At 48.2% G+C, this 23281-nt stretch overlaps 1 protein-coding gene across 2 annotated transcripts in view; it reads left to right on the top strand.

Annotated features, from left to right (window-relative positions):
* The window catches only part of PASK (PAS domain containing serine/threonine kinase), a 181408-nt gene extending 160004 nt beyond the window's left edge, over positions 1 to 21404 (top strand). For both annotated transcript variants that reach the window (XM_082251172.1, XM_082251171.1), the window contains exon 18: positions 21299 to 21404. In XM_082251172.1, coding sequence (XP_082107298.1) covers positions 21299 to 21372 — 74 coding nt within the window. In that variant the 3' untranslated portion in view covers positions 21373 to 21404. The remainder of the gene's footprint in view (positions 1 to 21298) is intronic.
* Positions 21405 to 23281: the final 1877 nt, after the last annotated feature.

Genomic DNA, 23281 nt, shown 5'->3' with positions numbered 1-23281 from the left:
ATCTCAAAATACCCCCTGGTCGGAATGGGGGTAAAATCTTCCGGGGCTTAAGTGGTTAAGCCGCAGGGAATCATTCTGGATATATCAGACTAAAGTTTTAGTACCTGGCGGGCTTAATATTGATTTTGATTTAAACTGTTTAATTTCCAATAGGTAATATGTTAGGTTTATTTTGATCTTGTTCCTGTTTTTGTTTTAATACTTATACGTTTTAAATTATTTAATTGTTGTTTTTAAAATCCTTGATTTATATTTAATGGTGCTCTTTTAGTGTATGTGGACCTCTCGGAGCTTCGTGGGTAAACGCCACTATTTATTGAGGGCAGATTGAGTTTTCTGTTCCCTCTAATTTTATTTATATTTTTAGGCTATGTGCCATCTCTAATAAAGTTGTTTTACTAATTGGAATTTGTGCAATACTCTAGCTTTTATATTTATGGACCAGGAGTGCCTTAGTTCCGTGTTATGAGCCCTCCAAGTATCGGTCTATTTTATGCCTTTCAGAGCCTCCCGGAAGTTGGGAGCTTTCCCTCATCTAAGATGGAGATTGGCATCACGTCATTTCCGCTGTGGGAATTAGCATCCGGTTGCTAGGCATCATCTATTTAAGGCGCGCAGGTGCCGCCCTCTCCGTACCCCTGCTGAAGAAGTCACGGCCATTGACGCAACGCGTACGGGGGAGGAGCTGTGACGTCACCCGCGACGCTCTGAGAGGACCGCACGCTCGAGCACACCGTTCGGATGTTTGACATGCTGTTCCCGATGCACTAGGAATAGTGCTATGATTGTGAGTAATATGCTTTTATTCTGAATAAATGTACCAATTTGAAACGGAGAGCACTTGATGTCCTTGTTATCCTTTCATGTGGAATCTTAATGCCGATCTGCTGAGGTGCTGTGGTTTCTATGGTTGTAAGACTGGGACAGGAGGAGTTCACCAGAGTCTGATAAAGCGCAACGGCCCTTGTGGTCAGTTTATGGAGGTGAGAGGCTGGCATTAACTGTGGTGGTGGAATCACGCATGTTTGGTGATTTTTTTCTACTTCTCAACACGGGTCACCTTTACCTCAATCTTGGCTTTGGATTTTATGAACATTCCCAGATTTATTGAATTTTATGGACATTACTCCTGTTTATTGGTTTCAACATTTTAGCGCTGCACCATTTTTTATATTTATTGCTTGTTTTGGATTTGTTAGTATTGACCAATACCGGTGTTCAGCTGCTCATTTCTCTCAATTCTATGGATTATAGCGCTGAATAAGCCCTTGCTTTTATATCTGGTTTTGGTCTCCTGCTTGTTCAGTTGTTCGCACTATCTACACTGATATGTTACTGACCCTCATCTGCCGAATTGCCAAATTTCTCCCTAAAGATGTCAGGTGGGCCAAATGTAGTTTTAGAACTAGTACATTGCTAGCAATTTTCTTATTTCTTAAAGAGGTTTTTCAATTCCAGGCAGAAAATAGATCGCCATATTTTTGCCACCTGGATGCTGTATGGCAGAGATCAGCTGTCGAGATCAGCTGTTGTTGCTGCAATGCCCATGCTAAGACTGTTCAAATGTGTTCAGCTTTCTTCATTGCAACACCGCCTGGATTTCTGTGACTAGCCTGCTGCATAGCTTTAATAGAATCACAATGTTTTCTCTTTCATTCATCGACGGACACAACACTCCATAAATCATAACCAGTGGATTATATTGCCTCCTTCAGTAGTAGGACTAGGCAGATCAAAAAACACCTGGCTACGCCCATGGGAGGTCCTCAGCTGGTATATACCCCCCTTTCTGCTCTAGGTAATCAGTTTTATTCTATCTAGTCAGGAGTAAGGACCTAGGCTCCCAGCTGTTTTTTCTGGTCCTAGCAATTTTCTCCTTCCTTAAATCTTTTTTGTTTTCTCTTGGGAGATTTACAGTCAACTGTGCCAGGCTGTGCGACGGGCTGGATAATCTAGATCCAGTGGTCCCCCTAGCCCAGCCAGCGAGCGCTAGGTCAGCCGCGACGTAGCCTCATGGACAGAGGCTGGCCCGCGGGTTAAACGTGTCGCAGGTTCGCATATGACCAGGCTTGGGTCTGAGTCACAGCGGTCTCTTGGCCGACAACTCCCCTACTTCGGTGGCGAGGAGTTCTGTCTGGAGCGTTAACCGCACCATGGAAGGGTAAGTACATACTCCCCTCTCTATGGTTTTCTTTGGGGTGGGTGCGGGTAACCTCCAGGGACAGTCGGACCTGCCTGCAGGTTCCTTCCTCCCATCTTTAAATCCCTCACTGAGCTGGGCTTCCCCCACTCACATTCCTCCCTGTCTACTAGACCTAGAGTCTGGTGGGGGTTGCAGGGCAGAGAATGCGTCCATGATGATGGTGGGTTTGAAATCTCGGCGCTCCTCCTCCGGTTGAGTCTTTTGGGGTCCCTGTTCTCTCTCTCTCTCTGTTAATCGATACCCTGAGCCTTGAGGGGATCCTTTTAGTGTTGCCAAAACACCTCAGGCTTGCATCTCCCCCACTGACCCCCCTCATGGAGGTGGCAGGTCCCTCAAAACCCCAGCATTCCATGGTTGCACTGACGGGCGGTCCTGCATTCCTTAGTGTCCTGGGTGGAAGTGGAGTGTGGGTAAAGGCCTTGGAGGAAGCGTCCCCCTGCCTTCCCCTGCTTAATATCTGATTCTGAGCCGGATGCCGCTGTGGACGTGGTCCTTCCAGGGGGAGTTAATATCACACCCCCTGATCCAGCAGATAGTGAGAATGATTCCTTCTTGGTCGCATCAGCAAATGAAAAGCCTCTAGTAGACGCACGTATTACTGCAGTGCGTGAGACTTTAAAGATGGAGGATGTGGCTGATGTAGCCACGGACGTGACTGGGTCGTTTGGTACGCATAAGTCGCATCGTACTCCAAAGTTTACTTATGTGCCTTATTTTGACAGGTTTTCCTGTATAAGGAATGGCAACAACTAAAATGACTTTTTGTGGTCCCCAAGCATTTTGCTGTATGTTACCCTTTTGAAAGGTCACTTTTAAAAAAGTGAACTAGTCCACCAGTGGTGGACCCTCCTGTTTCCAGCTTGAAAAAATCAAGCATGATACCAGGGATCCCTAATCTGGTGGCTCCGCTCTTTGGCGCTTCGACAGGGAAAACCCTTTCTCCCCCTGTACTAGACGGTGGTCACAACGAATGCCAGCCTCTCCCAATGGGGAGGTGTCTTGGGTACGGATCCGGCTCAGGGGGTTTGGACTCGGAAGGAGTCCCGTCTGCCGATCAGTATCCTGGAAATTTGGCTGATGAGGCTTTGCCTAAAAAATTGGACGGATCGTCTGCAGGGGCGCCCAGTGAAGATTAAATCGGACAATGCCACAGCCGTGGCATATGTCGATAATCAAGGGGACACCAAAAAGTGCGTTAGCGGCCCGGGAAGTAGCTGGCATTCTAAGACAGGAAGGTGCAGAGGTTCATAGCAAGGTCTAACAGGTCCTGGTATGCAGACCTAGTACGGCTGGTCGCCGATGTCCCTTGGAGACTCCCTCTCAGAGAAGATCTGGTAAATCCAGGACCGATCTTCCATCCTTCTTTACAGTCGCTGGCTTTGACGGCCTGGCTATTAAAAGCCAGATGTTGAAGGCTAGAGGGGTATCTGAATCGGTGATTCCTACGTTGTTAAATGCTAGGAAATCTACTTCTAGGAAGATTTATCATCGAGTTTTGAGGGCGTACATTACATGGTGTGCATCTTGGGGGGTTTCCCTCCGTTCCTTCTCAGTGTCTCGTGTCTTGGAGTTTCTCCAAAGATGTGTAGATCAGCTTTTGACTTGGGTATCATCAAAGGCCAGATATTGGCCCTGGCGATTTTTCTTTCAGCGCCCGTTGGCCACAAATTCTTGGTTCAAACCTTTGTTCAGGGGTCCGCCACCTGGCTCCCCCTGTGAGGTCGCCGTTGCCTCTGTGGGACCTCAATTTGGTGCTTTTGGTTTTCAGGAACCGCCCTTTGAAAATATACGTGAGACACTTTGACACAGAAGGTCGTTTTCTTAGTGGCTATTACTTCTGTGTGCAGGGTGTCGGAGCTGGCTGCATTGTGCTGTCATTCACCTTACCTGGTGGATTACAGAGACAAGGTGGGGTTTCGTACCCGTCAGTCGTTTCTTCCTAAAGTCGTCTCTGGTTTCCATTTAAATCAATTTTGTTGCCTTTTCTGTGTCCTAAGCCTTAGCATCCTAAAGATATTGCTTTACATTCTTTGGATGTGGCTCGGGCAATCAGGGTGTACCTGACGGCGAGTCATTACGGAAATCTGATTCTCTGTTTGTCCTTATGGATGGACCCCATAAGGGGATGGCTGCGTCTGCTGCGACCATTTCCAGATGGATCAGACAGGCGGTGGTGCAGACCTATTCCATTAAGGGTCAGGATCCTCCTTTCCCTGTTAAGGCGCATTTTACAAGGGTGTTTAGTGCCTACTGGGCCTTCCGTGATCAGGTGTCAGTGATGCACCTATGCAAGGCGGCCACATGGTCGTCTGTGCACACTTTCACAAAATTTTATAAAGTGGATGTGTTGGCATCTGCGGATGCTTCTTTTGGCCGCAAGGTTTTTCAGCCCGCTGTTGGAGAGGTTTAGTCCTCTTTGAAAGTGTATTTGTTATTTTTGTCAGGTGAGCTCCAGTTGCTCCTGGTTGAGCTCTTGTTTTGAATGGTTGGCTATGTTTAGCCTTTGGGAAGTGTTTGTTTCTTTTTTTTTCTTGCTGTGTTATTCCCACCCCTCATATTGACACTGATTTGAGACGTCCCATCGGTCAAGAAGATATGTAGCTGTGTCCGTCAATGATTCCTGTGAGAGTCTACAACCAATTGCTGGACTGGGCGACGGACTGGATAATCTAGATCCAAAGGGTTCCCCCAGTCTGACCCCGCCCCCCCCCCCCCCCCCGGTTATGCCACATGCTTTAAAGGGGGGCTTGTTGGAGTTGCTGCTGACCAGGTTTTTCTGGTGTGCGTTTTTCCTGTGCGGTTGAGCAGGGTTCCCTGCCACCCTGGGGATTTATGACTAGGGCAGGGATGTCCTCTGTGCTCCCTGCGGCGGCTGTTGTGCTGGGGGAGCGGATGGTTTAGGGTCCGCGTCTCACGCGGACGGATCTGGAGAAAAATTTAGGCCATGGCTTTGCGGCCTACTTGTCTGAAACTATGTGGGGCCGCCCCTGTGAGGGTGGCTGAAGCCACTGCCTCTATTTTGGGCAACCGCTGCTCCTGGTTGGTCAGCTTCGCTGGGGCTCGCATTCAGGCAGCTGGGCACAAACAAAAATTGAGGCCTTTTTAGCGCTGCGGGACCATAAGGATGCCCTACCTGCACGTCCGCATCACGGCGGGTTGCCTCCTTTTAAAGGGGGCTATTTCCTCTTATGCGGGCCTCTATGGAGGGGCTCGGGGGGCGACTCCCTTGTCCCCTTTTTGCGGAATCCAGTAGGTGGTCCATTGGTGGGCCTTCGGTCGACGTCCCTTTTGCGGGATCGCAGTTGGCGGCCCTCTGCTGAAATTGTTGCAGAAGCGAGTCACCCTGCTGGGTCTACGTCCACGCACCCTGAGTGCTCAGATAGCGAGGATGATTCCTCTGCTCCTCTAGCCACGCATGAAAAGGTGCTGGTGGATGCACTGTTTGTGTCATTGCGTGAAATTTTAAAAATGGAGGTTACGGCTGATGCTGCGTCGGAGGCGACGGTCCCTTTCTGCACCCACTGGCCCTCCAAAGTTCCGAGGGTGTTCCCCTTTCTGCTTACTTTGACAACATTATCGAAAAAGAGTGGGGTTGTCCAAAAGCAAAGGCAATGTCCAAGGCAAAAGTGGTTCCGAAGCGTTTTTGCCTTGCGGTATCCTTCTGAGGATTAACTGCTTAAAAGGGGGATGGTCCCACCTGTAGCGAACTCATCGGTTTCCAAGTTGAATAAAACTACAGTAAAACCTTGGTTTGCAAGCATAATTCGTTCCGGAAGCATGCTTGTAATCCAAAGCGCTCTTATATCAAAGTGGATTTTCCCATAAGAAATAATGGAAACTCAGATGATTCGTGCCACAAACATTTATTCATTATGGCAATACAAAACACAGTATAAAGTGTACTGTAGAAATAAAACAAATTAAGCTGAACTTCAAAATACAGTACTGTACTGTACAGTAAAAATGAAACTAACCTGCACTTTGCCTTTGAAAAGAATTGTAGCTGGTGTGAGGGAGACGAGAGAGTGTAAAGGAGGAGGGTGGTTATTGTGTAGGATGTCCATCACTAACTTTAACAAGGAACCTATCCAATGACACTTGCTTTTGTCGCCTTTTGAGAATTTGGCGGAAATGTGACATTGCATTGTTAAACAGATTGATCGTTCGCACCACTACAGCCTTATTCGGGTGGTGCTTTTCTACAAAATTCTGCACTGCTTCCCACATTTTACACATCTCCCTAATCTCATTTGAAGGGATGGATTCCTCTGCCTGTTTATCCTCCTCTTCAGATGAGATCTCCTCCATAACCTCTAGCTGTTGCTCGTGATGCAGATCCATCAGTTCCTCGGTGGTCAGCTCCTGGTTATGTTCCTCCACCAGCTCTTGCATGTCATCCTCATTCACCTCCAGTCCCAAAGTCTGACCCAAGGACACAATTTCATCGACAACTGACAGCTCCTGCTCCTGAGCAAACCCCTCACAGTCATGTCCAAGAACACAATCAGGCCACAGTTTTCTCCAAGCAGAATTGAGGGTTCTCTTGGTGACCCCATTCCAGGATTTATCGATGATTTTAAGGCAGTTCACAATGTGGAAATGATCTTTCCAAAACTCTCGGAGGCTAAGGTTTGTTCCTTCAGTGACCTCGAAGCATAGCTGAAATAGTGCTTTAGTGTAAAGCTTTTTAAAGTTGGAAATGACCTGCTGATCCATGGGCTGGATTAATGGAGTGGTATTGGGAGGAAGGAACTTCAAGACCTCATTGATCCACTCAACGAACAAGATACGAGTGACCCAAGCCCTGCTGTTGGACCTCCACATAACATTTAACTGGCTCTTCTGCACCTTGTATTTCTTGAAGGCTCGAGGATTCTCAGAATGATACACGAGCAGGGGTTTGATTTTGAAATCCCCGCTTGCATTAGCACAAAACAAGAGGGTAAGACGGTCTTTCATGGGCTTGTGACTGGGCATTGCATTCTCTTCTGCTGTAATGTAGGTCCTCTTTGGCATCTTTTTCCAAAAAAGCCCCGTCTCATCGCAGTTAAAAACCTGCTGGGGCAGGTAACATTCGGAAACCATGAGCTCTTGGAACTCGGCAATAAATGTCTCAGCTGCCTTAGCATCAGAACTCGCAGCCTCTCCATGCCTCACAACCATCTGGATGCCATTTCTCCTCTTAAAGTTATCAAACCATCCCCTGCTTGCCTTGAAGCCTTCCTCCTGTTCTTGCGATGTACCTGGCAGTTTGCTTACAAGGTCGGTGTACAAGGCCTTTGCTTTCTCACAGATAATGTTCTCGGACACAGTATCACCTGCTAGTTGCTTCTCATTTATCCTGACAAGAAGCAACTTTTCTACATCTTCCAGAACACGTGGCCGCTGCTTTGATACTCTAGTGACTCCTTTTGCTGCATCTAGTCCCCTTAATTCTACTTTTTTTCTTTAATATTGTACAAATTGTCGAAGTAGACTTCTGATATAATCTATGTCGGACACTCGCATACCCTGTTCATGTTTTGTAATGATTTATTTTTTAACATCCACTGTAATCACCCCCTTCTTCTTACTGCCTTCCTTTTCCACCTTTTTTTTTTCTTACTTGGGGGCATTATTGGTGAGGCACGCCAACAAAGACGGGGAAACGATAACCCACAATCCTGCATTGAGAAAGAGAAAGAAGAATTTGCCCATTGTGGTTCTAGGGTGCAGTGCTGTTTTATACTACTGTATACTGTATGTATACTGTATGTACAGTATACAGTACTGTACAGTACATTAGTTCCTCTAATACAGTATACAGTAGGAGTTAATGTGCTCTTGAATATGAGAACAGAAGTACAGTACCTGTACAGTACTGTACAGTATTGACCATCTGTACATGTTGTGGACTCATTTCCTATACAGTACAGGTCATGATGAATACATACTGTCAAGGATACTGTAATAGGATACATCAGCACTGTACAGTACTGTACTGTACTTTCTTTTGTGCCACAGTAGCAAAAGTTTGTTTATAATGGGTCCCCAGGCTGTGAAAAGAACATACTGCACAGTACTGTACATAGCTCACCAGCCCTGTATACTGTCAAAGGCATTGTGTTCAGCCCTGTGTACTGTATTTAGGTTCCTTTAACAACTCACGTGTGCCTTAGCTCTCTTCAGTATGCAGGTGCAGGGGTTCCATCCGCCCATCCACGCTGCATTAGTCCGAGACACTCGGCTGATGGCGTCACTTCTGGGTGCCGGCGCCGCTCGTATATTGAAGCAAAAAAAAAAATGTTTGCTCGTCTTTCAAGATGCTCGCAAACCGCGGTACTCGTAAACCGAGGTTTCACTGTACATTCATTCTGGTTGAGGAGTCTCCGGCTTTTACAGATCCAGCTAATAGGAGGGCGGAGGTTCTAGCCCGCAATATGTTCACTGTGGCTGGTTCAGCACTTAGGCCAGTATTTACTATTGCCCTGGTGTCGCAAACTCTAAACGAGTGGGCTAAATGTTTACGCCGGGATCTGGAGGGGAAACTGCTTCCCCCTGTCTTGCGGAGCTGGCAGATCAGTTGATCCAGGGGCTACAGTTTTTGTGATGCTTCTTTAGATGCCGCTCCTTTTGATTTCTAGGCTATCTGTATCAGCAGTGATCCTTCGGCGTATTATCTGGCTGAAAGGCTGGTCTGCAGACCAGACTTCTAAGAAGGCCTTATCTGATCTCCCCCTTGTAGGGGAACGTTTGTTTGGGACTTCCTTAGATGACATCATTAAGGGTCTCACAGGGGGAAGTGTACTTTTCTTCCGCTGGCTACCAAGGACGTGGACCATTCTCCTCGGCTCATGAGAGATTTTTTTCATCCCTCCAGGGTCTCAAGACAAGGGATCAAAAGTCAGGGCCTCCACCGGAGGTTCCAAGAGGACCTGGTCTGGCAAGCCTCGAGCGGGCTCTTCCAGACCTGCAGACAAAGCTTCCTCTGCATGAAGGGGCGCCCTCACACGTATTTGGGGTGGGGGGACGTCTTCGTTGATTTCCAGATCCATGGACCTCCCTGGTAAAGGACGAGTGGGTCCACAAAGTTATTCGGTCATGCTACAAGATCGAGATTGGTCTTCTCCTCTGGAAATAGTCTCCCTTCCAACCTGCACTATCCCCAGATCGCTTACAGGGTCTCTTTGGGGCAGTGCAAAACTTGTTACTTTAAGGGGTAATTGTCCGGTACCAACTTCAGATCTTTTCCAGGGGTTTTTACTCAAACCTCTTTACAGTTCCCAAGAAGCAAGGCACATTCAATTCTGGACCCTTATGGCGCTAAACTGCTTTGTGCGGGTACTGAAATTCTGCATTGATTCCATTCGCATGGTAGTAGCGTCCCTACATCCAGGGGTTTCCTTCTCGCTTCTATTGACATCAAGGATGCCTACCCACACATTCTAATATGTGCTGGTCTCCAGCGCTCCCTCCGTTTTGCCGTGGGCGAGGAGCAGTATCAGTTTGTTTGCGTTGACCTTTGGTCTCGCCTCCGCTCCTTAGGTCTTCACAAAAGTGTTGGCCCCGGTGCTGGCATTGTTTAAATCAGGGGGGGATCGCGGTACTGGGGTACCTGGGCAATCTTCTGCGAGCAGAGTTTCTGACTGCTCTGATTGACATCTGGAGATTACTCTGCTAGCTCTGAGGGAGTTTGGTTAGATTCTAAACCTTCAGAAGTCTGCTTTGGTTCTGTCCTCAAAAACTGAACTACTGTATATGGGTCTGACTCTGGATTCTGAGTATTTCTTCCTCTGGAAGAACTCTAGACATTGCAGGAGACCATTCAGCTTCTGTTGTTCAGACGGTCATCCCTCCGGACTTGCATGCGGGTGCTGGGCCGTTGTCCACTTTCAAGGCCGTCTGTTTGCACAGTTCCACACAAGAGCTTTGCAAAAGAGATTCTGGTGAAATGGGACAAGAATCCACAGTCTCTGGAGGTGGCTTAATTCTCCCGCGCTTTGACAGGGGAAATCCATCTCCCCCTGTACTAGACAGTTGTCTCCATGGATGCCAGCCTGTCTGGGTGGGGAGGCGTCCTCAGCACAGATGTGCTCAGGGAGTCCAGACTGCCAATTAATGTACTGGAACTCTGAGCAATCAGACTTGTCTGGCTCATTGGACAATTCGTCTTCAGGGATGTCCGGTACGAATTCATTCGGACATGGCCACGGCCGTGGTCTGTGTCAATCACCAAGGGGGCATAAGAAGTGTTTTGCTGATTTGTTCAAGTCCTCTACGACTCCTGTGCAGGATCAAGGCAGAAAGGATTCTGGTCATTCTAGTGACTGCAGACTGGCCTAGCCAGTCTTGGTACGCCAATCTGGTACGGCTGGTTGCCGATGCTCCTTGGTGACTTCCTCTCAGGGAGGATCTGCTGTCCCAAGAACCAATCTTCCATCCTGCTTTATAGTCGCTGGCTTTGACGGCTTGGCTGTTGAACGCTAGGTACTGAAGGATAGAGGTTTGTCTGAGTCTGTGATTCCTACGTTGTTAAAAACTAGGAAATCTACTTCTAGGAGGATCTACCATTGTACGTAGAAGACATATATTGCGCGGTGTGAATCTCTTGGGGTTCATTCTCGCTTCTTCTTGGTGGATTGGATCTTAACCTTCCTTGAACTTTTTTTCCAACGACCTTTGGCCACACACTCCCTGGTGCGTACCTTTCATCAGGGTGTCTGACATTTGGTTGGGATCCTAATTTGAAAATATTTTTGAGCTTTTCCTGCTTTCACTGTCCCAGAAGGTGACTATTTTTGGTGGCTTTCACCTCTGCACGCAGCGTTTTGGAACTGGCGGTATTATCCTGTCGTTCACCTCATAGTGATTCACAAGGATAAGGTGGTGCTTCGCCCCTGTCCATCACTCCTTCCTGAGGTGGTCTCTGACTTTCATTTGACTGAAGACATTGTGTTGCCTTCCCTGTGTCCCAGGCCTAAACATCCAAAGGATTTCCTTGCATGCCTTGGATGTGGTCCAGGCAATTAGGGTGTATCTGCCAGTTATGGAGTCTTTTAGGAAGTCAGACTCTCTATTGTGCTCATGGACTGACCTCACAAAGGGTAGTCCGCTTCCTCTGCGACCATTTCTAGATGGATCAGACAGACGGTGGTTCAGGCCTATTCCATCATGGGTAAGGTTCCTACTTTCCCTGTCAAGGAGCACTCTTATTAGGGCACCTAGTGCCTCCTGGGCTTTCTGTCGTCATGCGTCAGTGACCCAGGTTTGCAAGGCGGCCACCTGGTCGTCGGTGCACACTTTTTTACAAAATTTTTATAAAGTGAATGTGCTGACATCTGCGGATGCTTTCTTTGCCTGTAAGGTTTTGCATGCTGCTGTTTAGAGGACCTGGTCCTCTTTGAGGGTGTATTGTTTTTCAGGTGAGCTCCAGTTGTTTATGGTAGAGCTCTATGTTACCTGATTGGCTATGGTTAGCCTTGGGAATTTTTTTCTGATGTTTTTCCCACCCCTCATGTTTAACACTGCTTTGGGACATCCCAGTGGTTAAGAAGAATCAGGAGCTGTGTCCGAAAGAGAAAATGGGATTTTTTGACTTACCATAAAATCCATTTCTCTGATGTTAATTGACGGACACAGCACCCACCCCTCTGTGGAGTTGGCTTTCGTCTGACACTGCTTGTAACAAAACTGAGTGCCTAAAGCTGAGAGTGGGTGTATCCCCCCTGGGGCTGCCCATAGGCCTAGTTAAGCTTTTTCCTGCCTAGTGTCCTACTCATGTAAAGGGCAGTATAATCCAATGGTTAAGAAGAATCAGGAGCAGTGTCCGTCAATAAACATCAGAGAAATGGATTTTAGGGTAAGTCAAAATCCCATTTTTTCATTACTTTAGGCGAATATGTATTCTGCCACATTTTTTGTAAAAAAAAAAATCCCAATAAGTGTATATTGCTTGGTTTGTGCAAAAGTTATCACGTCTACAAACGAGGGGATCGATTTATGTAATTTTTATTTATTTAGTTAGTAGACTGCAGCAGACAGATCGGACACCTAACTGACACTTTTGATGGGACCAGTGGCATTACTACAGTAAACAGTGCTAAAAATATGCACTGTTACTGTACTAATGACACTGGCAGGGAAGGGGTTAACACCAGGGGCGATAAAAGGGTTAAGTGTGCTCCTAGGGGATGCTTTCTAACTGTGTTGGGGATGTACTCAATAGATGAGCACTGAGACCTGTGTTAATAAATAGTAGCAACACAGGATACCTGTGTTCATCTGTGATAGGAACAGCGGTCTGCCTTGTTTACATAGGCAGACCGCCATTCTGTCTCCATGGGGAGCAATTGCGGGTGACCCTCTGATTGGCTCCTCCTCTGGCCAATCGGCGCATGTGCCCACCCAAACTGTCTATTACACGAAGCGACGTACTGGTACCTCGTTTCGCGTAACAGAGCTGACCTGCTGCTGTAAAACTACAGGGGCTGGTTGGCAAGTGGTTAAATTATAGAAAATACATAAAAATTGTGAAGCCAATATATAACCCCACACGTGAATAACGTCCTCAGTGAGTGTAGGAAAGGCTCCTCTCCAACAGCATGCAGACTCACAATAAACTCACCAGACTTAATTAACCCCTATTACAGGGAGTCAAATTGCACATATGGGAAAATCCAAGATGTCATACATGAGGTCACAGGAATTAATTCAAACTGCTACTGTCATCCATTCAATATGTATATAAATAGCGTATTCAAAGCTCCAGTGTTGCCATATAGCGAGGGAGAGGAAGAAACACTCTCATGGTGCAGTATTTCAAATCATTTTTTCTCTTACGTCCTCCGACAGTCGCCGCCTCTTCATATTCGTCACATATGGGGTATTAGACTTTGCTCCGAAGGAGTAGCTAGGCAACAGAATATGTTAACAATAAAGCTTTTAACATATCCCACCCTCAAGGGGTGGTCCCCTCAGTCAATACCCTCCTACTTCCTGCAACCATATCTCAGTTTTAATGTCTAGCTTGTCAGGAGTGGCTGGCTCTCTCTGTGCTGGGTCTTTCTGTCCCAGACTCTTTCTTCTTTTTAAAATTTTGTTTGAGTTTTCTCTCTACCTTTACTTAGCTGTTGTTTTGTCAGCGTTAGTTCTTCGGATGAAGAGGATCATGCGGACTGGGTCTCGGGCTGATCCCCCTGGTCGCAGGTCGTGGGTCAGTGGCTTCCCAGTCTGCCATCGAGCGTTCAGCCAGGTAACGCTCCTGGCACAGTGAACGACCCATCCCTGTTCGGTGCAGGGATGATTGGTGAGGTGGCTACCTCACTGGACGCTGTGCGGTTTCTTAACCCCCATTGTGTGCGTCTTGAATGCGACTCTCCCTGCCTCTTGTGCAGCGGCTTGTTCGCCTGTGCGGGTCCCCCACGCCATGTGAGGTAAGTGTATTTATGTGGGGACCTGTCTGTCTGGGGGTGTGTCAGTCTGGGACTGTGTAACCTGCCTCTATTCACACTGCTTGTCTCCCTATCTCTCGGCTGCATGCTGTGGGCTGCAAGGGGGGGGGGGGAGCTGTATGACACTGTGTGTGTCAGACTGGTCAGTGTGAGAAGCTGTGTGCTGTGGGGCATGTTTTTCTGGCATGTTTGGGCATATACAGCGATCGCTGCGGCGATCTGACATGTATTCTGATTTTGGAATGTAATGTGTGTTTTAATGCACTGTGGAGCGGCGGTTTCGGCGCCAAACGACGCCATTTTGCCTACACTCGCTCCGGCCGCATGTTTTACATGCATGGCGGCCATTTTCTTGTAGCCTCCATAGGCTTACATAGAGCGCCCTGGCAGCATCACTTCCTCTTTCCAGGAACACCGATCGAGGCAGCAGCAGCGGCGAGGGTCTCCTCAGGTTTTATCCTTCTGTTCTTGCTATCCATTGCCTGTGTTCAGTTTGCATATTCCCTGTGGGGGTCTTATTGTGCTTGAGTGTGGTGCGGTGGGCTGCGCTTGCCGCGCTTGCTTAAAAGGGGCAGTTAACCCTTTGTTGTCTGGCATTACAGGGGCAATGGATTCTCGGGAGGGCAAATTTCCTACAGCATTGGTGGAAAGCCAGGGGACCGCTGTTTCCCCCCCAGGGGGGGATTTAGCCACTATTGTGGCTGGCCTTGCTGCTCAGGTGCAGATGCTGGTGGCTGCTCAATCTACTAAAAGGCCCAGAGTTGCTTTTTCCTCTGATTCTGAGGGTGAAGGTGATGGGGCTGTTATGGCGGGGGCCTCCTTATCGGGGTCCCGCTCCTCTCTTGATCTAGTGGGTTCTGAGGTGGAGGCTGAAGTTGAGGGGGTTGATAATTCTCCCCCTGGCTCGCCTGAAGAGCTTGCAATCATGGATGAGTTGATTGCTTCCATTAAGCAAACGCTGCGTTTGCAGGACGAAGTGTGTCCCCCCGCTGCCTTGGCGGCTTATGGGACGCAGAGAAAACGCAGGACGCCGCAGGTTTTTCCCTGCAATGATGATTTTCAGCGCGCTGTTAAGGATCAATGGCGCAATCTGCGCAAACCTTTTGCGGTACCAAGTAGATTCAAGCTGCGTTATCCTTTTTCGCCTTCCACTGATGAAAGGTGGTGTGTGCCTCCCCCAGTGGATCACGCAATTGCGGTTTTGAACAAAGCCACTGCGATTCCTGCAGAGGATTCCCCTGTGTTCCGTGATGCCACGGATAGGAGACTGGAGTCTCTTGCCCGTCATACTTATTCTGTTACGGGTTCTATGCTTAAGGCTCTGTTTGCTTCTCTCATGGCGGCCCAGGCGATCGCAAGTTGGACGCAGATGCTTAGGCGCGTCCTAGTGGCCGACTCGGCCTCGCCGGCGACCCTGGATATGGTGGATCAAATCCACCAGGGTGTCATGTATCTGTGTGATGCGGACCTGGACCTGGTTCCGTTGGCTGCACGTGTGCACAGCGTGGCGGTGTTGTCTCGCCGCCTGGTTTGGTTAAAATGTTGGTCGGTGGACCAATCTTCACGTAAGACCTTGGCCAATCTACCTTATGATGGGTCTCGCCTTTTTGGGGAGTCCCTGGATGTGTTGATTAAGGGGATCACCGGGGGTAAGAGCACTCTCTTGCCCCATTTCCCCAAGGCTAAGGGGGCTTCTGGGAAGAAGCATGCTAATTTTCGGCCCCCTCAGGGGTCCTTTCGTGCCTTTCGGCCGCACTACAAGGGCAAACCGTTCAAAGGTCAAGGCTCCCAGAAGAAGCCCTGGTCTGGTAAACAGAAGTCCGGCCAATCCGGATCTGCAGCCCATAACAGTTCGGCCTGAAGGGGCGCCCTCACCCAGTTTTGGGGTGGGGGGACGCTTGCTCGGTTTTCTTCAGCCCTGGTTGGCCCGTGTGCGGGACAGATGGGTTCAGGAAATCGTTCGATCTGGTTACAAGATCGAGTTTCTCTCTCGGCCGGAGAGCAGATTTTTTCCCTCAAATCTTCAACTGTCTCCAGAGCGCTTGCGGGACCTGCACCTGGCGGTGCGGGACCTGAGGGCTCAGGGAGTGGTGGTTCCGGTGCCTCATCGGGACAGGTTTCGGGGGTTTTATTCCAATCTGTTCACCGTGCCCAGAAAGGAGGGCAAGGTTCGTCCAATTCTGGACTTGAAGGCTCTGAACCGCTCTGTGCGGGTTCGCAAGTTCCGCATGGAATCCCTGCGGTCGGTGGTGGCTGCCCTGGTTCCGGGGGAATTCATGGCCTCCATCGATTTGAAGGATGCGTATCTTCACATCCCCATTTTCGAGGGTCACCAGAGATACCTTCGATTTGCCATTGCGGAGGATCACTGCCAGTTCGTGGCGTTGCCCTTTGGTCTCGCCTCGGCTCCGCGGGTCTTCACCAAGGTGCTTGCACCGGTTCTGGCATTATTGAGGGCCCAGGGCGTTTCTGTCCTGGGGTATCTGGACGACATTCTGGTTCGGTCTGCGACCAGCCAGGGTCTGGAGAAGGACCTGTCTGTCACGATGCAAACTCTGCAGGAGTTTGGTTGGACGATAAATTTTCCAAAGTCGACACTGAGTCCGTCGGTTCGCCTTCCCTATCTGGGAATGATTCTGGACTCGGTGCAGGCGAAGGTCTTCCTGCCGGAAGACAAACTCAGGACTCTCCAGGAGGAAGTCAGGTCCCTCAGGGACGTTCCGCACTCGTCTCTGCGGACGTGTATGAGATGTCTGGGATTGATGGTCTCGGCCTTCGAGGCGATTCCATTCGCCCAGTTTCACACGCGGGGTCTCCAAGCGGAGATCCTGTCCAGGTGGGACGAGCGACCTCAATCTCTGGATCTTCAAATCTCGTTGAGTCATCGCACCAGAGAAAACCTTCTGTGGTGGCTCCAGTCCCCGTTGGTGTCCGGGGGCAAGTCGTTTCGTCCGATCTCGTGGACGGTAATCACCACGGATGCCAGCCTGTCGGGCTGGGGTGGAGTTCTGGGCGTTCTGTCCGCCCAGGGGACTTGGTCGGAGGGGGAGTCTTCCCTTCCGATCAACATTCTGGAACTGCGTGCGATAAGTCTCTGTCTTCATCGCTTGGACGGACCGGCTGCAGGGCTGCCCGGTTCGGGTGCAGACGGACAATGCCACGGCGGTGGCCTACATCAACCACCAAGGGGGCACCAGGAGTGCCCGAGCGGCTCGAGAAGTGGCCGACATTCTGTCTTGGGCCGAGACTCATGTCCCGGCGATAACGGCGGTTCACATTCCGGGGGTGGAGAACTGGCAGGCAGACTATCTGAGTCGCCAGACCCTGGATCAGGGGGAATGGTCTCTCCACCCGGCTGTCTTCCAGATGTTGTGCGCGAAGTGGGGTCTTCCAGATGTGGACCTGTTCGCGTCTCGTCTCAACAACAAGGTGAAGAGGTTCGTGGCAAGGACGCGCGACCCTCGGGCAGACGCGTCGGACGCGTTAGTGGCCCCGTGGCATCAGTACAGGCTGATGTACGCGTTTCCACCGATTCAGTTGCTGTCCAGGTTCCTTCGCAGGTTACACTCGGAACGCAGCACGGTGATTCTTGTGGCACCGGACTGGCCTCGCCGGTCCTGGTACGCAGACCTCGTGAATCTGGCGGTCGACGCCCCGTGGCGTCTGCCTCTTCGAGACGATCTACTGTCTCAAGGACCGATATACCATCCTGCTTTACAGTCGCTGGCTTTGACGGCCTGGCTGTTGAGACCGAGGTCCTGAAAGAGAGGGGTCTCTCTCCAGAGGTCGTTCATACTTTAATCAACGCAAGGAAGTCTTCCTCGGGGAAGGTTTATTACCGTACTTGGAAGGCCTATTTTGCCTGGTGTGAGTCCAGGGGGTTTTCACCCCGCACGTACTTGGTTTCCCGTGTGCTGTCTTTCCTTCAAACGGGTGTTGATCAGCGTTTGGCGCTGGCTACGATAAAGGGTCAGGTGTCTGCACTGGCCGTTTTGTTTCAACGTCCCGTGGCTTCCAACTCCTTGGTTGGCACCTTTGTTCAGGGTGTGCGGCATCTGGTCCCCCCTAGGCGGGATCCTCTGCCCCCTTGGGACTTGAATCTCGTTCTATCTGTGTTACAACGTGCTCCTTTTGAACAGATCAGGGAGATCTCGTTGTCTATGTTGTCCAAAAAGGTCGCCTTTTTGGTGGCGATCACTTCGGCTCGCAGAGTGTCGGAGCTGGCGGCTTTGTCCTGCAAGTCTCCGTACCTGGTTATTCATTTGGATAAGGTGGTCTTGCGACCTAATCCTTCGTTTCTTCCGAAACGAGTTTCGGAATTCCATCTTAATGAGGATATTGTCTTGCCTTCGTTGTGCGCGAAGCCTAAACATCCAAAGGAGGTGAGATTGCATTCTCTGGATGTTGTTCGGGCGATAAGGGTTTACCTTAAATCGACTGAGTCTTTTCGAAAGACGGACTCCTTGTTTGTTCTTCCAGAGGGTCCTCGGAAGGGCATGGCGGCTTCGGCCTCTACCATCGCCAAATGGATCAGGCAGACCATTGAACAGGCCTATGCTTTGCAGGGGAAGGTTCCCCCTGTGCCTGTGAAGGCGCACTCTACTAGATCTCTGAGTACGTCTTGGGCCTGTCGTCATGGGGCTTCTGTAGCCCAGGTGTGTAAGGCGGCGACTTGGTCGACCGTGCACACTTTCACAAAATTCTACAAAGTAGATGTTCAGGCATCGGCGGATGCTTCCTTTGGCCGCAAGGTTCTTAGTGCGGCTGTTCCCTAGGGCCCCTTGTTGGGGACTCCTGGCTGTTGGGATAAGTTTTGTATCCCCTGGGTTTTTTGTCTTTTCCTGGGTTGTTGCTCCTTTTGAGCACTTGTTTTTTGCTGTTGCCCAGCTGGTTTCCTTCCTTTGGTAAGGTTCCTTTCTTTGATGCGGAGACTGCGTTGCCTTTCGGCGCGGATGCGTTTCCCACCCCTCATGTTTGCACTGCTTTGGGACGTCCCCATATGTGACGAATATGAAGAGGCGGCGACTGTCGGAGGACGTAAGAGAAAACGGAATTTTTGTAAAATCTTACCTGTAAAATTCCTTTCTCTGAGTCCTCCGACAGTCGCCGCCCCCGTCCCTCTTTTGGGGTTTGGTTGTATACTCTACTGCTATTCCACTAAAACTGAGATATGGTTGCAGGAAGTAGGAGGGTATTGACTGAGGGGACCACCCCTTGAGGGTGGGATATGTTAAAAGCTTTATTGTTAACATATTCTGTTGCCTAGCTACTCCTTCGGAGCAAAGTCTAATACCCCATATGTGACGAATATGAAGAGGCGGCGACTGTCGGAGCACTCAGAGAAAGGAATTTTACAGGTAAGATTTTACAAAAATTCAGTTTTTTTACTAAAAAAAGGTTGTATTGCACTGACATCAAAGAAGACCGGGATCAGCATGTATTGTATAGAAATCGCTGGTTTGCGTTCCAGCTGACCGGAAATGACATCTCAAACACCACCCAACGCCATTTCATCAGTCTATGTCTGACGTCTTCAGGGGAACTAAGATCCCAAACCCGCCTTAGCCCATCTCTAGTGGTCATACTGTCAGAACTCCTTGGTAGCACTAGGGTTGGTTTAGGCCCCTTTCACACTGGCTTTCCGATCAAGTCCGCCTGTCAGTTTTTCAGGCGGACCTAATCGGATGCTCCATGCACCCCTATGGAGCAGCGGATGTCAGCGGTGACATGTCCGCTGACGCCCGCTGCTATCCGAACCGACCCTGTTCGTGAAATCCAGCACAGTGAGCTGAGACGGACCTGTCATCCGCTTGTTTAGCGGGGATCGGTGGATCGGACCCCGCTGAGCAAAACTGAGTCCGCCGGGCAGAAAGCCCGTGTAAAAGGACCCTTACTAAAACTGGAGAGTGAAAAATCTCGTACAGCTCTGCATGGTAGCCAACCAGCGTCTGACTTCAGCTTGTTCAATTAGATTTCGACAATAAACCTGGAAGCTGTTTGGTTTCTATGCAGGGTTTCACTAGATTTGCACTCTCCAGCTTTAGTAAATCAACCCCACTGTTCACTAATTGGCAGGGGTTTACGTAGTGTGTGATAATGTTTTCCGCTTAGCAATGGCATTAACAGGAGCATGTAAACAAATAAAAACCTCTTCTAAAGTTTTTCTTGCTTAAAATTTTTTTCTGTATTGTTTTAAATGTAAAATCAAACATGGCTTTGTCACAGTGGATCTTAAAGGGATAGCAAGATATTTGCTAGATAGATGCTTTATTTGCTTCCATTTGCTCCCTTGTTCACGCGCTAAAGCTCCTTCCTTCAAAAAAAAAAAAAAAAAAAAACACTGATGTGTCACTGCTGTGTAAGCTCAGATCGAGAGCCAACCCAGAACAAAGAACCCCTCCTCCACGTCTACGTGAAAACGCTTTGTGTCTGGCCATTATGCACTATGGGAGGCGAAAGATAGAGAACTACATTATTTTACCATAAGTATTGGGACGCCTGCCTTTTCACATACATGAACTTTAATAGCATCCCAGTCTTAGTCCGTAGGGTTCAATATTGAGTTGGCCCACCCTTTGCAACTATAACAGCTTCAACTTTTCTGGGAAGGCTGTCCACAAGGTTTAGGAGTGTGTCTATGGGAATATTTGACCATTCTTCCAGAAGTGCATTTGTGAGGTCATGCACTGATGTTGGAAAGAAGACCTAGCTCGCAGTCTGCACTCTAATTCATCCCAAAGGTGTTCTATCAGGTTGAGGTCAGGACTAGTGCAGGCCGGTCATATTCCTCCACCCAAAACTTGCTCATCCATGTCTTTTATAGACCTTGCTTTGTGCACTGGTACACAGTCATGTTGGAACAGGAAGGGCAAACCCCAAACTGTTCCCACAAATTTGGGAGCATGAAATTGTCCAAAATTTCTTGGTATGCTGATGCCTTAAGAGCTCCATTCACTGGAACGAGGGGCCAAGCCCAACCTCTGAAAATAACCCCACACCATATTCCCCCCTCCACCAAATGTACAAGCTCCTTTCCCTCTTGTGTCTGTCACAGGTAGTCCAGAGGCTACTTAGATCATCAAGAGTGGCATGCATATTGGGTAATCGTGATGGGCTTGGGCGTGCTCATGTCGAGCCCACCAGAAAGCAGTCACTGCACACCACCAGTCATAGACAGTGAGGCATTTGCCGACCGGCAGCTGCACATACACACGCTGCCTATGATTGCTGTTGTGCAGTGCCGGCTTCTTGGCAGACTCGATCCAAACACGCCCGAGCCCATCGCTACTGGGTAACCTACCTGTGACATGTCCATTAGAGTGATGTGAATAATGGGAATAGTAATCGTATATACCATGGGAAATGCTTTCATAGGTAGTAACAGAAACCAAAATGGGTCCATAAAATAAAACCACTGTATTGAAATGCTAGAAAATGTAATCTGTTCGCTATTGTTACCCACTGACATAAACTACAGTGAAAGTGTCCAGCTGCTTTTCCTTTTTCTGTGTTGATTTTTTTTTTTTTTTTTCTGAGCTTTCTGAAGAGATTTCAGACTTTAAAGATTATAGATACCCTTACTGCAGATAATGTTTGAGATTTGAGATATGAGAAATTCATATGAAATGAGAAAAAATTTAGGCCTGTTTGTTATGACTCTTTACAGATGAAGGATTGGAACATTTTCCGGTCAGCTACAGCACTGAATGGAATGGAGAATTTGGGAATCGAAAAGACTGATGACAATCCACGAGATCCATTTGATATCCAGAAGAAGCCAGACTGCAGATTGCAGTTACTTTAAAGCACTCATTACACTATACTCAGATTTCACTGGAACACATATAGCAGACAAGCTACAAAAGAAGCTATTGCTTAAAACCCCTGAGGTCAGGTCACTAAATCGCATACCACTAAATTAACAAAAGGCCTCAAACTGAATAACTGGTGCTTCACAATTTCAAGTTCACAGCAGTTGGCCATTGAAGAAATATTTATGGTTCGAACAAAATCCTCTGTTCATCCAGTGTAAATTGTCATTACACTGACATGCACAAAGGCTGTGACTACACTGGAAACCAGCCATCTTTTGTACGCTCCTATTACTGTGCCATACTGGTTTTGTGCCAAAACAATATAGGCTGACTGCTCCAATGTTCATAGGATGCAGTAGGTGCTGTCATCTGTATGTGGCATTAATAATGTAACTTGCCAAAATTAAAGCAGAGATTAAATTCAAGTTTTAATCTCTGCCGCTTTTATTTTAAAAGACTGATGATCATTTCACTTATAAATAAGACAGGAAACTTGTATAGATGCAACTACTATAGTTCAAAAATATACATATATTCCCTGACAGATGGCTTTACGTAAGCATTCACCATGGTACATTCTTACCTCTGAGCTTTGCTGTAAATGCCTGGTAATAACATGATAATGCACTGGCACAGCATGGCTTTGCTAGGTGGGCACAGACATTATTTTGAATATTTGGTTAAGGGATCAGCTAATGTGCATATAAGCAGCCCTTGCAGCTTGAGAAATATGTCATCAGAAGGTTCTGATGAGAGAAAATCTAAACAGCTTACTTACTAAATTGCTGTATCTATGTTGGAGGAAACTGCATTCAGTTCTTGCAGGTGATCTACAGTGAGGTAAAAAAAAGTATTTGGTTCCCTGCTGATTTTGTACGTTTGTCCGCTGACAAAGAAATGATCAGTCTATAATTTTAATGGCCGGTTTATTTTAACAGTAAGAAACAAAATACCTACAAAAAAAATCCAGAAAAACGCGTTTCAAAAAAGTTATGAATTGATTTGCATTTTAATGATTGACATAAGTATTTGACCCCTTTGCAAAACAAGACTTGGTATTTGTTGGCAAAACCCTTGTTGGCAATCACAGAAGTCTGACATTTCTTGTAGTTGGCCACCAGGTTTGCACACATCTCAGGAGAGATTTTGTCCCACTCTTCTTCCCCTCCTCTCCTCTCCAAGTCATTAAGGTTTTAAGGCTGATATTTGGTAACCCGAACCTTCAGCTCCATCCACATATTTTCTATGGGACTAAGATATGGGGACTGCTAGGCCACTCCAGGACTTTAATGTGCTACTTCTTGAGCTACTCTTTTGGTGTCTTGGCAGTGTGTTTTGGGTCATTGTAATGCTGGAATATCCATCCACGACCCATTTTCAATGCCCTGGCTGAGGGAAGGAGGTTCTCACCCAAGATTTGACAGTACATGGCCCCGTCCATCGTCCCTTTGATGTGGTGAAGTTGTCCTGTCCCCTTAGCAGAAAAACACCCCCAAAGTATAATATTTCCACCTCTAAGTTTGACGGTGGGGATGGTGTTCTTGGGGTCATAGGGGAGCATTCCTCCTCCTCCTTCAAACACGGCGAGTTGAGTTGATGCCAAAGAGGTAGATTTTGGTCTCTCTGACCACAACACTTTCACCCACTTTTTCTCTGAATCATTCAGATGTTTATTAGCAAGCTTCAGAGAGGCCTGTTCATGTGCTTTCTTAAGCAGGGGGACAATGCGGGCACTGCAGGATTTCAGTCCTTTACAGCGTAGTGTGTTACTTATTGTTTTCTTGGTGACTATGGTCCCGTCTACCTTGACATCAAGTTTAGTTTTGGGCTGATTC

The sequence above is a fragment of the Pelophylax lessonae genome, assembly GCF_965119305.1.
Source record: "Pelophylax lessonae genome assembly, chromosome: 3".
In the NCBI taxonomy this organism is placed as follows: Eukaryota; Metazoa; Chordata; class Amphibia; order Anura; family Ranidae; genus Pelophylax; species Pelophylax lessonae.
Note: the sequence above shows the minus strand (reverse complement) of the source record. Positions and strands in the feature narration are given on the sequence as shown.